At 37.2% G+C, this 16,039-nt stretch overlaps 1 protein-coding gene across 5 annotated transcripts in view; it reads left to right on the top strand.

The window, feature by feature from the left end:
* The window catches only part of LOC118918299 (E3 ubiquitin-protein ligase E3D-like), a 46,930-nt gene extending 33,224 nt beyond the window's left edge, over positions 1-13,706 (top strand). For 2 of the 5 annotated variants that reach the window (XM_057489331.1, XM_057489330.1), the window contains one exon: positions 13,458-13,706. In XM_057489331.1, coding sequence (XP_057345314.1) covers positions 13,458-13,540 — 83 coding nt within the window. In that variant the 3' untranslated portion in view covers positions 13,541-13,706. Of the gene's footprint in view, positions 1-857; positions 1,828-13,457 lie in introns of those variants that run through there. The other 3 variants (XM_057489332.1, XM_057489327.1, XM_057489328.1) reach the window with 2 other exon arrangements.
* Positions 13,707-16,039: the final 2,333 nt, after the last annotated feature.

Genomic DNA, 16,039 nt, shown 5'->3' with positions numbered 1-16,039 from the left:
GTTTTCATTAGCCTAGTGGTCTTCTCACTCCTCCCTCAGTTATCTGTTTTATGCGGGTGGTAAGGACATCTGTGCTTACTGAATAGAAAACAAAACAAAGCTATTTCAGAAGAGGCTTGTAGGTGCTATAGCAAAATCAACTAATTGTAAACCATTTTTCCAGGAGGTTACCTAGGAATATGTTGATTTATCTGTACTGGGAGCTCCTCAAATAGCAGCCATGGAGCAGAGTTAGTATCTACTTGCTGACTAGCATTGTTATCTGGGAACAAGTCACTTTAATTCTTTAAGCTTCAGTTTTTTTCATCTGTAAAGTGAGGAGGATAGATTAGGTAAGCCTATGAGCCCTACTAGCATGAAAATTCTGTGATTATTGAATCTCATAAAGTTGTACCTTAGGTTCTGTGATTCATGATTATTTGGGTAATGCAAAACTAATCCTTGTTCCTCTTTTTTTTAACAAAATATAATTTGTCAGGCAAATTATAGAAATAAGGTGCGGGGGACTGTTTATTAAGACTCATTAGTGGCTTTTAATACTTACTAGCACCAGGGTGTAAGAAATCTAATTGCAACAGTCTTTTTTTGCTAATTTAGGACCACATGCTGATGGCTATTTGTTTTGGTTATTTGAAAATAAATAATGCTTCTTTAATACAAAACTCTCCAGTTTACATTTTTACCAGTTTAGCAGAGTTTTTCTGTAAAAATCTGAACATATGTAGTTTATGATTATGCTGTTATTGAGACTAACAGGCCCTAATATTAAGCAACAATAATAACAAAATCTACTTCTTTGTGAATAGTCTCAGAAACATTTAAATAGTCACTGTGTTGGAATTTGTTATGTCTCCTAGGAATAAATTCATCTCGGATTTGAATTACATCAGTTGCCAGACTTTGAAGCAAGGCTTTTGATTTTCACTCCACCTGAGAGGTTTCCTGAGGTCTCTGGACAGGCCTCCCCATTCTGCGTACACCAGCTGAGCTAGGTATCAGCCCAGAAGCTCGTGAGGGCATTGAAACTCTAGAAGGAAATGAGCAGAATGGACTTTCTGGAAACATAGGACATGTCAGAATATATCCACTTGACAGACCAGCTGTAATTATAGTCTCTGGAAGTAACTATTCCCCTGAATATAATCTTTTCTGTGAAAGAGAACAAAGAGGTGAAAAAGTGTAAGGATTGTTGGCAACACTGTACAAACTTTTGGAATAAAATTATTGTACTTTTATGGGTCTAATGATACTATGTACACAATGTTAATAAAATGCAAAGCCAAGTTCATAGGATTTGTAGCTCACCAGTTGGATAATGTCAGCTCAATTTATCTAAATTCCAGCAGCCATATTTTGAGCTATAGATATTTGATATCCTTAAAATTCTTAATGTCCAGTAGGTTATTATCCAATCTATAAAAAATTAATGTTATTATCACTATTTTCAATAATTGATTTTAAAGTTAAGGGGCATTTCATTTTCTTATCTCTACCTTTAAGTTTTAAATAAGCATCATTAATAGCACTGATTAAAATTGCATTTTACATTATTTTTCTCAAAAGCTTATGCTTAACATGCATTAAAAATAATTAGCAAATTTCAATTTATTATAAACATATGTTGCTGTCTATCATAGAATCCTAAGCTGAAAGAAAATTCAAGAAATCATTTGACTCTTTTTTATGAACTTTTTACCTAAAAACTACCTTGTAAAAAATGTTTTCTATTTTGAAAGCTCTCTTGGGAAGTAGATTATATCAAAGTTTTAGCATTTTCAGTAGTTACTTTCAGTAGAGCTGTGATTAAAATAATCTTTTGTTCTTAAAGATTTTATGTTTTTTCAAATCATCAGAAACATTTCTTTCTGCTAAAAAGATACTTTGATCTTTGCAGTGATTTGTGAATTAGGCACTTTCTTGCTCCTGATGTCTTATGTCGATAGTTATGGGATATGTTAAAAGTTATTCACTGTGATACAGGCTCAAGTTAAGTTTGAAATAACACATTTTGTGCTAATGTGCATCAAGTCTCCCAGATCTCTGTAAATTTTGATGCAGTTTCATATCTCTGATCATGTATGAGATTTTGGCATTACTGTCTTTTGCACTGTATTGAGAATCTATTGGCACTACATGCAAAATGTCACAAGACAGAATCTTAGTAGTGGAGAAGATCTAAGAGCCTTTTAAGGCCTACCTCCCACTCTAAACAGGCACTTTTCTTTTCCTTCTTCCTCTTCTTTGTAAAAATTCAAATGTGACCCATAACTTCCTGCTTAAAGTTCTGTAATGCTTCCCACCCACCTGTAGAACCACATACCTGCACCTTAGGTTGACACATGTAATACCCCTCACAGTTTGCCACCACCCAGGCCTCTTTACTGGCATTCTGTGTTGCCCGGGGAGGGAATATATTCCAAATGAGAGTTTATAGTTTTGGAGCCAGGAACACCTGGGTGAAGATCTGCCTTCACTCATCCCCTCTGGCTCTGTGAACTTGTGTAGATCATTTCACATTCTGAGCCTATCTTTCTTCCTCTGTAACAGGGGAATGGAAACTCTTACCTCACACAGCTGTAGTGAGCATACATGGAATCAGGTGTGTGTGGTGCCCACCAGAGGTCTGCTTGAGCAACCAAAGGTATGGGTGTGCGACTCTAACACAGGTCGCATGTCTTGCCGCTTGCCAGTCAGACAGCATCGGGAATTCCTCTCGGTAGGAGTCCTATCGCACTTCCAGCCATGACAGCTCATATCTGCGGACTCTTGTCTCACTGTGTGACACGGTTCCAGGTACAAAGCTCTAGATCCGCATCAGGCTGGTGCAAGAGCTACGCTGAGAAGCAGTCCCGTGCCCTGACCAGCCAGTGTCCTTGTGGTAGTTCTTTGGCATAGTTCCTAGAGTTCTCCACACAGGCCTGCATGCAGGGAAGTCCCAAACATGGATCCTTATCTAGTATTTACAGCTTATTCATACTTCCTCCCAGTCCAGATGCAATTTACCTGTCAGGATCATTTTTACCATAAGCAATGTTGCCTAGCAATATAATTGACACCTGCCATCTACCTGGTTTCCAGGGTAACAGAGCTAGGTGGTTAAACCAAAGGTCACATTCTAAAGCAGCAGTGGAAAAGGCTTGCTAACTCTTTCATGTCATTATGCAACAGACCCGACTAGGGGCCTTGTATGTTACAGTTGTCAGAACATGCTTGTTCGGTCCTTGAACAAATATTTAAGAGCTTACATTATGAGTCCAGCTCTGTGCCAGACACAAGGAGTACAGTGGCAGCTTAGATATGGTGCCCACTTCATATGGTTTCCTCCACCCAGGAGCCCTTTAGTTCATTTCATTGCCTAGAGAACTCCTCCAGAGGTCAGCTGAGATGTTACTGCCTCTCTGAAGTCCGTGAACACTTTACCCCCCTAACAATGTTTATATTGCTGTGAATTCATGGATTGGTATTGCTAATCCATGAATTCCTTTAAGTACTATGCAGGGTTTATGTGGGAATATATGTTTGATGAAAAGGGTTAAAGCTTTCATCAAATTTTCAAAGGGGTCTGAGATGCCCACCCCACTCTCTAAGAATTTATAACCACTACTCTGTTATGAGCATTTGTAATATTACGGGTTTTTTTATTTGTTTGTAGGTCTGTGTCTCCTACTGGAATGTGAGTATTTGAGAGAAGGAACTATATTAATATTTTGTGCCAATGCAATGCCTGATTCATAGCAGACTCTTAGAAAATGTATGTTGAAAGAATCAGTTCTTAATATCCTTAACAGGCTCAGCAGCTCAAATGATGCTAATCGTGCAGCATTTCTTTATTAGAAAGGGAAAGTCCTGTCTTGTATTAAACTAAAATCATTCTTGCTCCTAGCTTTAGCCCCTGGAGTTATAAATTACTCTCTTCCATATTGTATTTTCCCTTTTATGAAATTCACAGTTGAGTTCAGGAATCAAAGAAAACAGGATAACATGGGGGGAATCATTAAAAAGTGATATAGTTGCATCTTAAATATTTTAATTTAAAGCATGAAGATGTACATTATGTTACTGGTATTTGAGTATGAAACCAACATCTTTTTTTTTAATTAAGGTATCATTGATATGCAATCTTATGAAGGTTTCACATGAGCAATACTGTGGTTTCAATATTCACCCATATTGTCAACTCCCCCACCGATCCCATTGCAGTCACTGTCCATCAACATAGTAAGATGCTATAGAGTCAGTATTTGTCTTCGCCATGCTATATTGCCTTCCCTACAACCTACCTATATTGTGTGTGCTGATGATAATGCCCTTTAATCCCCTTCTCCTTCCCTCCCCACCTACCCTTTAAACCCCTCCCCTTTGTTAACTGGTAGTCCCTTCTTGGAGTCTGTGAGTCTGCTGCTGTTTTGTTCCTTCAGTTTTGCTTTGTTGTTATACTCCACAAATGAATGAAATCATTTGGTACTTGTCTTTCTCCACCTGGCTTATTTCATTGAACATAATACCCTCAAGCTCCATCCATGTTCTTGCATATGGTAGGATTTGTTTCTTTTTATGGCTGAATAATATTCCATTGTGTATATGTACCACATCTTTATCCATTTATCTATTGATGGACACTTAGGTTGCTTCCATTTCTTGGCTATTGTACATAGTGTTGTGATAAACATAAGGGTGCATTTGTTTTTTTCAAACTGGGCTCCTGCATTCTTAGGGTAAATTCCTAGGAGTGGAATTCCCAGGTCAAATTGTATTTCTATTTTGAGTTTTTTGAGGAACCTCCATATTGCTTTCCACAATGGTTGAACTAATTTACATTCCCACCCGCAGTGTAGGAGGGTTCCCCGTTTTCCACATCCTCGCCAACGTATGTTGTTCCTAGTCTTTTGGATGTTGGCCATCCTAACTGGTGTGAGGTGATATCTCATTGTGGTTTTAATTTGCATTTCCCTGTTGATTAGCGATTTGGAGCATCTTTTCATTTGCCTTTTGGCCATTTGAATTTCTTCCTCCGAGAAGTGCCTGTTCAGATCCTCTGCCCATTTTTTAATCGGATTATTTGTTTTTTTGGGTTTTGAGGATTGTGAGCTCTTTATATACTTTGGATGTTAACCCTATATTGGATAAGCTGTTTACAAATATATTCTCCCATGCTGTAGGATATCTTTTTGTTTTAATGATGGTGTCCTTTGCTGTACAGAAGCTTTTTAGTTTGATGTAGTCCCATTTGTTCATTTTTGCTTTTGTTTCCCTTGCCTGAGGAGATGTGTTCAGGAAAAAGTTGCTCATGCTTATGTCCAAGAAATTTTTGCCTATGTTTTCTTCTGTGAGTTTTATGGTTTCAAGACTTTTATTCAGGTCTTTGATACATTTCAAGTTTACTTTTGTGTATGGAGTTAGCCAATAAATCAGTTTCATTCTCTTACATGTACCTGTCCAGTTTTGCCAACACCAGCTGTTGAAGAGGCTGTCATTTCCCCATTGTATATCCATGGCTCCTTTATGGTATATTAATTGGCTGTGTATGTGTGAGTTTGTATCTGGGCTATCTGTTCTCTTCCATTGATCTATGGGTCTATTCTTGTGCCAGTACCAAATTGTTTTGAATACTATGGCTTTGTAGTAGAGCTTAAAGTTAGGGAGCATAATCCCCCAGCTTTGTTCTTCCTTCTGAGGATTGCTATGGCTGTTTGGGGTCTTTTGTCTTTCCATATGAATTTTAGAACTATTTGTTCTAGTTTGTTGAAGAATGCTGTTTGTATTTTGATAGGGGTTGAATTGAATCTATAGACTGCTTTAGGCAGTATGGCCATTTTGACAATATTAATTCTTCCTATTCATGAGCATGGGATGTATTTCCATTTATTGGTGTGTTTAATTTCTCTCATGAGTTTCTTATAATTTTCAGGGTATAGGTCTTTCTCCTCCTTGGTTAGGTTTATTCCTAGGTATTTTATTCTTTTGGTTGTAATTGTAAATGGAATTGTTTTCCTGATTTCTCTTTTTACTAGTTCCTTAATAATATATAGGAATGCAACAGATTTCTGTGTATTAATTTTGTATCCTACAACTTTGCTTAATTATTAGTTTTAGTAGTTTTGGGGTAAATTCTTTAATTTAGGGTTTTTTGTGTATAATATCATGTCATCTGCAAATAGTGACAGTTTAACTTCTTCCTTACCTACCTAGATGCCTTTTATTTCTTTGTGTTGTCTGATTGCCATAGCTAGGACCTCCAGTACTATGTTGAATAAAAGTCGGGAGAGTGGACATCCTTGTCTTGTTCCTGATCCTAAAGGAAAAGCTTTCAACTTTTCACTGTTAAGTATGATGTTGGCCGTGGGTTTGTTGTAAATGACCTCTGTTGTGTTGAGTTACTTGCCCTCTATACCCATTTTGTTGAGAGGTTTTATCATGAATGAATGTTAAATATTGTCAAATGCTTTTTCAGCATCTATGGAGATTATCATGTGATTTTTCTCCTTTAATTTGATGTTATGTATAATGTTGATGGATCTTCGAATATTTACCATCCTTCCCTCCCAGGAGTAAATCCCACTTGGTCATGATGGATGATCTTTTTTATGTATTTTTGAATTCAGTTTGCTAATATTTTGTTGAGTATTTTTGCATCTCTGTTCATCAGGGATATTGGTCTGTAATTTTTTTTTTTCTGGTGTCTTTGCCTGGTTTTGGTATTAGAGTGAAGTTTGGAAGTATTCCCTTCTCTTCTACTTTTTGGAAAACTTTAAGGAGTATTAGGTCTTCTCTAAATGTTTGATAAAATTCAGCAGTAAAGCCATCTGGTCCACGAGTTTTGTTCTTAGGTAGTTTTTTGATTACCAATTCTATTTCATTGCTGGTAATTCATCTGTTGAAATTCTCTTGTTTCTTCCTGGGTCAGCTTTGGCAGGTTGTATTTTTCTAGGAAGTTGTCCATTTCTTCTAGGTTATCCAGTTTGTTAGCATATAAATTTTTATAGTATTCTCTAATAATTCTTTGTGTTTCTGTGGTGTCCATAGTGATTTTTCCTTTCTCATTTCTGATTCTGTTAATGTGTGTAGACTCTTTTTTTCTTGATAAGTCTGGCTAGGGGTTTATCTATTTTGTTTATCTTCTCAAAGAACTAACTCTTGGTTTCACTGATTTTTTTCTATTGTTTTATTCTTCTCAATTTTATTTATTTCTGCTCTGATGTTTATTATGTCCCTTCTACTTTGGGCCTCATTTGTTCTTCTTTTTCTAGTTTCGTTAATTATGAGTTTAGACTGTTCTTTTGGGATTGTTTTTCTTTCTTGAGGTAAGCCTGTATTGCAATATACTTTCCTTTTAGAACTGCCTTCACTGCATCCCACAGGTTTGGGGCTGTTGAGTTGTTTTCATTTGTCCCCATATATTGCTTGATATTGTTTTAATTTGGTCACTGATCCACTGATTGTTTCGGAGCATGTTGTTAAGCCTCCATGTGTTTGTGCTGTTTTTTGTTTTCTTTGCAGAATTTATTTCTATTTTGATACCTTTGTGGTCTAAGAAGCTGATTGGCACAATTTCAGTCTTTCTGAATTTACTGAGGCTCTTTTTGTGGCCTAGTATGTGATCTACTCTGGAAAACATTTAATGTACTCTTGAGAATAATTTGTGTTCCGCAGATTTTGGGTGGAGTGTTTCATAGATGTCTGTTAAAAACACTGAACAGCACAATAGAACAGATAGATCTGTCTCCTTATTTATTTTCTGTTCGGTTGATCTGTCTTTTGGAGTGAGTGGTGTGTTGAAGTCTCTAGAATGAATGCATTGCATTCTATTTCCCCCTTTAATTCTGTTAGTATTTGTTGTACATATTTGGGTGCTCCTATATTGGGTGAAAGATACTTACAATGGTAGTATCCTCTTGTTGGACTGACCCCTTTATCATTATGTAATGTCGTTCTTTGTCTCTTGTTACTTTCTTTGTTTTGAAATCAATTTTGTCTGATACAAGTACTGCAACTCCTGTTTTTTTCTCCCTGTTATTTGCATGAAATATCTTTTCCATCCCTTCACTTTTAGTTTGTGTCTATCTTTGGGTTTGAAGTGAGTCTCTTGTAGGCAACATATAGATGGGTCTTGTTTTTTTATCCATTCTGTATGTCTTTTGATGGTGCATTCAGTCTATTTACATTTAGGATGATTATTGATAGGTATGTACTTATTGCCATTGCAGGCTTTAGATTCGTGGTTACCAAAGGTTCAAGGTCAGCTTCTTTACCATCTAACAGTCTAACTTAACTCGTTTATTATGCTATTGCAAACACAATCTAAAGGGTTTTTTTTTTGTCCCTTCTTTTTCTTCCTCTTCCACTCTTTATATATTAGATAGCATTCTATACTCTTTGTGTATCCATTGACTGACTTTTTGGGTAGCTGATTTAGTTTTGTATTTGCTTAGTAATTAATTGGTCTACTTCTTTTACTGTGATTTCATTTCCTCTCATGACAGCTATTTAGCCTTAGGAGCACTTCCATCTGTAGCAGTCTCTTTAAAATACTTTGTAGAGTTGGATTGTAAGAGGTAAGTTCTGTCAACTTTTGCTTATTTAGAAATTGTTTAATCCCTGCTTCAAGTTAAATGATAATCTTGCATTTTAATTATTACATGTCTTGGTGTTGTCTTCCTAGGGTTCCTTGTGTTGGGAGATTTGTGCACTTCCATGACATGATATACTATTTTCTTTCCCAGATTGGGGAATTTTTCAGCAGTTATTTCCTCAGAGAGACTTTCTATCCCTTTTTCTCTCTCTTCTTCTTCTGGTACCCCTATAATGTGAATATTATTCCATTTGGATTAGTCATACAGTTTTCTCAGTATTCTTTCATTTCTAGAAATCCTTTCCTCTCTGTCCCTCAGCTTCTTTGTTCCTGTTCTCTAATTTCTATTTCATTTACCATCTCCTCTGCCTTACCTAATCTACTTTTAAATCCCTCCATTGTATGTTTCACTTCAGATACTGTATATTTTGAAGTTTCTATCTCTTTCTTGATGTCCTCCCTGAGATCTTGAATATTTTTTTTTGTATCTCCATGAGCATGTTTTTGATTTTTATTTTGAAATATTTATCAAAAGATTAGAGATTTCAGTTTCATTTAGCCCTCTTTCTGGCTTCTTCTTATTCTTTCTTTGTACAAAGTTTTTTTGCCGTTTGATTTTTCTAGTGATTCCTGTGGAATAATAACTGTGTGTAGATGGTGCCTTCTAGTGCCCAGAAGCTCTACTCTCTGAGCTTCCCTGAACCTGCATTGATGGCAGGGGTTGCAGGCAAGTGGTACCAGCACCTGCTGGGAGGGAAGAGCTCTCTCCTGCTTCCTGGCTGCAGTGCCTGCCTCCACTGCCGGGGCCACTGGGCCAAGCATGCTGGTAGGAGCTTCTGTGTTACACACCTGTATCTGCTATAGGTAGGGCCACCCTCTAGGTGGCCTGGCATGTTACATGGGGTAGCAGGTGTGCGGATCAGTGTCTGCCTGGAGGAAGGAGCAGCCGGCTGCATATCGCAGTTGGGGGGCCTCAGGACTGCATTGCCAGCCAGAGGGATGGAGCATCTGAAGCTCCTGAAAGTTTCCAACATGCTGAGCTGAGTGTGCCGGGATGATTTTGTCCACCTGTCCTTTCAGCAAGTTCTGTGTATCCTTTGCCCCTTTAGCACCCCTCTCACTGTTGGGAAGTCATTCCAAATTCCCACCTTTCTTTTGTCCTGGAGCTGCCGCTTGTGCATACCTGTTCTTCACAAGTGGCCAGAATCTCAGTCTCTGAGATTTGCTTTCCAACACCCCTAATCTCCAGAGGACCATGTAGTGGATTCGTGCTGCCAGAGCAGATATCCAGGGCTGGGTGTTTAGCAGTCATGGGCTTCTACTCTCTCCCTGCTCTGTTTTTCTTCCTCCTGCCAGTGAGCTGGGGTGGGGAAAGGGCTTGGGTCCCTCTGGATCATGGCTTTGCTACTTTACCCTTTTCTGTGAGATTTTCTCTTTTCCCCAGATGTAAGCAGTTTGTTCTGCCATCTTCGTGTCACTCTGTCAGGATTAGTTGTATTTGCTGTATTTTCATCTTAAATGTCATTTTGGAAGTAGGTTACTGCCTCATTTCTCTCACTGACATCTTTGAACCATTTCAAAGCCAATATCTTTTTTTATTGGTGTCATTAATCTACAATTACATGAGGAACATTATGTTTATTAGACTCCCCCTATCACCAAGATCCCCCCACATACCCCATTACAGTCACTGTCCATCAGCGTAGTAAGATGTTTTAGAATCACTACTTGTCTTCTCTGTGTTGTACAGCCCTCCCCATGCACCCCCCCCACATTATACATGCTAATCATAATGCCCCCTTTCTTCCCCCACCCCTTATCCCTCCCTTCCCACCCATCCTCTCCAGTCCCTTTCCCTTTGGTAACTGTTAGTCCATTCTTGGGTTCTGTGAGTCTTCTGCTGTTTTGCTCCTTCAGTTTTTTTCTTTGCTCTTATACTCCACAGATGGGTGAAATCATTTGATACTTGTCTTTCTCCACTTGGGATATTTCACTGAGCATAAAACCCTCTAGCTCCATCCATGTTGTTGCAAATGGTAGGATTTGTTTTCTTCTTATGGCTGAATAATATTCCATTATGTATATGTACCACATCTTCTTTATCCATTCATCTACTGATGGACACTTAGGTTGCTTCCATTTCTTGCTTATTGTAAATAGTGCTGCGATTAACATAGGGGTGCATATGTCTTTTTCAAACTGGGCTGCTGCATTCTTAGGGTAAATTCCTAGAAGTGGAATTCCTGGCTCAAATGGTATTTCTGTTTTGAGCATTTTGAGGAACCTCCATACTGCCTTCCACAATGGTTGAACTAATTTGCATTCCCACCAGCAGTGTAGGAGGGTTCCCCTTTCTCCACAACCTCGCCAGCATTTGTTGTTGTTTGTCTTTTGGATGGTGGTGATCCTTACTGGTGTGAGGTGATATCTCATTGTGGTTTTAATTTGCATTTCTCTGATGACTAGTGATGTGGAGCATCTTTTCATGTGTCTCTTGGCCATCTGAATTTCTTCTTTGAAGTACTGTCTGTTCAGCGCCTCTGACCATATTTTGATTGGATTATTTGCAACGCCAGTATCTTTTTGTTGAATATGAGTCCCTTGTTTTGCAGGTTTGTTCACTTAAGCCATACTAAATTTAATACCTGCTTTTTCCAATTTGTGTTTCTTTTTAGTGGCATGCAAAGTTAGACACTGTTGGAGCAATCTTGAGTGTAGGATTCTTTTAGGTTTTTACTTTCCTCACTCTCCCCAGTGTTCTGTAGTTATCTCTCACCTCCCACCAGTGATTTATTGGTTTAAACAACTGGTTTTCATCTAATCTGTCAACTTTACTTTTAGTAACTAAATAGTTACTAAATAGTAACTCATATTTCCTTGGGTTACATACTGTTTAATTAAGGTATATAGCTAAAATAACATGTTTAAATAGCATAAACAGATCTGTGATTGAATTGAGCTTACTCTTAGTAAACACATGGTTCAGCTGAGAGCACAAGTGTGGACGTACTCAGTGCTTTAGGTACTCCCAGTGCTTTAGGGCATTTGGAAGACCATAAGCATGTTTCCTGAATATGCATGAACATGTTTCTATTCTGTTTTCCTCAGGATAAATTACTTTGAAATTTCTTTATCATCCTACCCACATTTCTTCTCCCCTTAGACTACTGATCTTCCTAATTTAGAATGGGATAGGAGTAAACCATGTTTAGCTGTCTTCCTGGTAAAGTTCAGGTGTCTATTATTGTCCAGATAAAAAAATGAAATAATTGGAAAAAAAAAACAGGTAGTAAATATAAGGGGTCACTTAATTATAAGGATGTTCTAAGCATAAAATAATGGCAGTGTGTAGCTTAATTTCTCTCCCCTTGAGTATGATCTGGACTTAATGATTCACTTCCAATGGATCGAGTATGCAGAGGGAAATAATAGTTTTGTTAGTGGAGAAACCTAGCAGATACCACCTACCAAGTGATCAAGGTTTCTATCACCCGTGTTAGTAGAGTTAATCGCATTGATAGCGTATCCCCTCAGTTATGATGTGATGAGGAGGGCCCTTCACTTCTTAGGGTCTTCTTCTCCCAACCCCATAACCACAGCGTAATCTTCAGAAAATGTCAGACAAACTTAAATTGAGGGATATTCTGACGAGTGCTCTTCAAAAATCTCAATGTTCTGAAAAATAAGGAAAGACTGAGAAACTGACAGAGAGACCAGAGGAGACTAGGGAAGCATGACTCAGTGCGGTGTGTTATCATGAATTGGGTCTTGGAATAGAAAAAAGAGGCATGAGTGAAAAACTAGGGAAATCCAGATAAAGTCTCTCGTTTTGACAAATCTTCCACAGTTGTGTAAGATGTTAACATTAGGGAAAATGGGTGAAGTGTATGTGAGAGCTAGGTACTATTTTTGTAACTTTTCTGTAAATCTAAAATTACTTCCAAATAAAATATTTATTAAAAAATAGTAATGTGAAAAATCACTGGAGAAAGGATTAGATGATTTAAAATTTAAGACATGTAAACCAAATTAAAAGGCAGTAACACTGAGAAAATATTTATTGAGGATGGTAGACAAAGGACTAATAATGTAGGATATACTTTTACAGAATAATAAGAAAATACTAATATGTCACCTCATTGGAAAATAATCATTGATCATGATTCACAGAAGAAGCACAGTGATTAATAAATATGAAAACCAGTCCAATCTCACCGGTAATTTAAAAATTGCTTATTAAAGTAGTATTGAGAAAATTGTCACCCATTACATGGAAAAGTGATATTCAATTCTGAAGAAGGTAAGTGGAAGAATTATAGATTGGTTTAACCCTTCCAGAAAGCAGGTCGCCAATATGGGTGTTGGGTTTAAAAATATGCATATCATTTGTGCTTGTAATCTCACACAAAAATTTTTTCCCAAGGTAATAGATATGTTCACAAGTTTTCTAGTAGGAGCGTTCATCTCTGGGTTCCTAATAATGAAAGACTCAAGACCCAAATACCTAACCAGTGAGGGAGTGATCTGAATAGTTTTGGCCTACTTACAGAATAGAATGGAATTGTTGAATGAAATGACGAGAGCAAGAGGCAGTTTGTGTATATCCTCTGATCCAGACTTCTGAGCATGTGTACAACTGTGTCTCTTGAAAGGATGCCAAGGAAATACATTTGCAAAGTAGTTACTTGTCCTTGGGTAGTAAGGAAAGAAGGATTTTTGTTTTCTTTATCTCTCTCTTCATTTTCAAAACTGTGTGTACTAAGTGTATATTACTTTTGTAATCTGGGGGAAAACTAATATGCAAGTAATGCAGTTGAACAGTTTCTTTCATTTCTTCATTCTGATTTAATTTAAAAATTGCTACATTTCCATTTTTTTCTGTAAACAGTAGATGTTCCTGTTTCCACTAGGAAGCTCCTCCGGGTGCTCCCATTGCCAAGTGAGAACTGGGGAGCTCTAGTTGGAGAATGATGTTGTCATCCTCTTTGCTAATAAGCCACTTCATCCGCAAGAGAATGACTGTTTTCTTGGAGACACTTTCTTCTTGGTGAATTTAAGAAGTGACTTGTGGCATCCAAGACCTGAACTAGCCCCAGCGGAGATGCACTGTCTTTCTTCTGAGAACCATTTTAAATTGGTAAAATATGTTTTCAAAATAAATGCTAATTTAGAGGTTGGGTTAGAAACTGCCAAACTCCATTATTTTCAGTTGCCTCTATTCCCCAGCTCTACCCTACTGATAGAGGGAAAGCATGTGGCCTTTAAACCAGAACAGCTCACAGATGCTGAGGGAAGAGGAGGAAGAGGATTTCTTCACGCATAGAATTGGGAATATTACCATTTTACAAGTCAAAATGCCCTACTTTCTTGTTTTTAGGACAATATTCCATGATCCATGTATATTTTATCCTCATAGTCTGATTGAACTTAAAAGTGTTCTCTTGCTCCAGGATATCTACAATACACTTAGGCCAAGTTATTTTCCTGTGTCTGGCTGTAGTCTAGACTTATGCTGTTGTCATAAAAGCAGATGCCATCAAGGAAAAAGAAGAAACGTAGGAGGCCAAGCGTGGAAATAAAGGTCATGCTGCCTGCCCTAAGTTGGTGGTTAGCAACAGGCGGTCATGTGGCTATTACTATCAAAGTTGCTTTAGGGAGAAGGCAATTTCCTCTCACTGCAGAGAACAAGTGGTTTACCTTATCTGAAAAGAAAATCAATAACACTGATTTGGCTCTTGTAAGAAATCATTCTCCTGATGGCAAGTCAATAGAGATATGATTTTTAAAAGTAAAGAAAATCGTTGCCAGAGAATTTTCATGTTAACATCTGATTATTGGTAGTAACAAAAGTATTGTTTGTTAAATTTCATTTAAAACTCATTTAATTTTTGTAATGAGAGCTAAGCTACTTCAGGAAATCCATGGCAGTTGAGTAGCTGTTTGGTTGTAAGTTAGTTTATATTATTATTTTCTATTTTGAGGAAGATTAAGGAAGTTCATCAAATATTAACATTAAATTGTTATCAGAATTATTTAAGTGCCTTATTTCTCACCATAAACACAAATTCCTTTATCTAAGTATGGTTCATTTAAAATAATATTACTTTAGCCTTATATATTTTTAAAGGATAAGTGGTAGAAAGTTAACATATTTAATATAGTTATATGGTAAAATCAAATTTTAATCTAAATATATATACTAATACTTTACTGTTTTGTGTGTTTTAAGTTTCATTCTTACCAGTAAGTTATACATTTTAAAAATATTTAGAAGGTATAAGTGGAAGAAGAGGGGAGAAAAATAAAAAAAGAACACATATTTCCCTTTTTAGATAAACTTTGCACTCTGGAAATACATTCTTCATATTTCTGTCTTTATCAGTTATGTGATGCCATTTACAAGAAGTTTTCTTAATTGTGAACAATCGTCCAATGTGTTAAAGGAAGGCCCTTCATATTAAGACATTATGGTTTGTAATATCAAGGACACTATGGGAAATTACTGTTATGACAAGATGCTGTTGACAAGATTCTTTTCAAGTTAGCCTAGACGGAAGCATCACTTTAATTACATATTGCAGCAAGCAGGTGGAAAGAGTATGCCTGTGACCAAAATAGTAACATAAATTTGGAGGGACTGCTTAAACAGTGTTCTCAAGGCTCCTGTGGGAACAAGACTGCTCTGTGCTGTTGAAAACCTATTTCTCCTGTCACCCAGTCCAGCCACCTAGCAGGGTTTGAATGTCACATTGTGACACAGCATCCCAACGGTATCTCTTGGGAAATATTTTTTTGTCAAGACAATATCAAGGGTCCATAGAAATTGAAACAACACAAAGGAAAATAAAACCAAGGACAGGAGGCTAATCCACCTCTCTGGGCAGCAGTGCCGTCTCTCAGATACATTTATGCAATAGACCACAGCAGTGTCTTTCTTTGATATTTGCTCCACAGAGTTCCCACATCAAGCTGCTTCACTGCACAGCTTGCTTTATTATTTCTTTCAAACAAAGGTCAAGAGAAATGCATTACAAAGCAGTTTCTCTTTAAACAAAATTAGGAGTGTTATATATTAATTTTTAAAATACCTGATCTTAGGAACAGTGTACACAAGCAGAAAGCCCGACTCTTACTTCTTTCCTTCAGTCCCCTAGAGTGTACGGTATGTTCTTTGTGCCTCTGTTAGGGTGCCAGTACATACCTGTTGCTTTTGAAAGATATATACTGAAGATTTCCCTGTTGCATTTGCCAGTTATCTCTTGTGCTATTTTTTTGTGCCTATCAACATTATAAAAATTGTTAATCTTATAATAGGATGACGATGGCACCTCAGTCTTTTATAAGATTGATAATATTGTTCTAGACTTAGAATTATAGCCATATTATGACTTTATCCTGTTTTTTAAAGAACAAATCAAATTGAACTTTGATTATATTATACCTGGCAAGTATGACTATGTTTTTTTTCTT

The sequence above is a fragment of the Manis pentadactyla genome, chromosome 12 (assembly GCF_030020395.1).
Source record: "Manis pentadactyla isolate mManPen7 chromosome 12, mManPen7.hap1, whole genome shotgun sequence".
In the NCBI taxonomy this organism is placed as follows: Eukaryota; Metazoa; Chordata; class Mammalia; order Pholidota; family Manidae; genus Manis; species Manis pentadactyla.
Note: the sequence above shows the minus strand (reverse complement) of the source record. Positions and strands in the feature narration are given on the sequence as shown.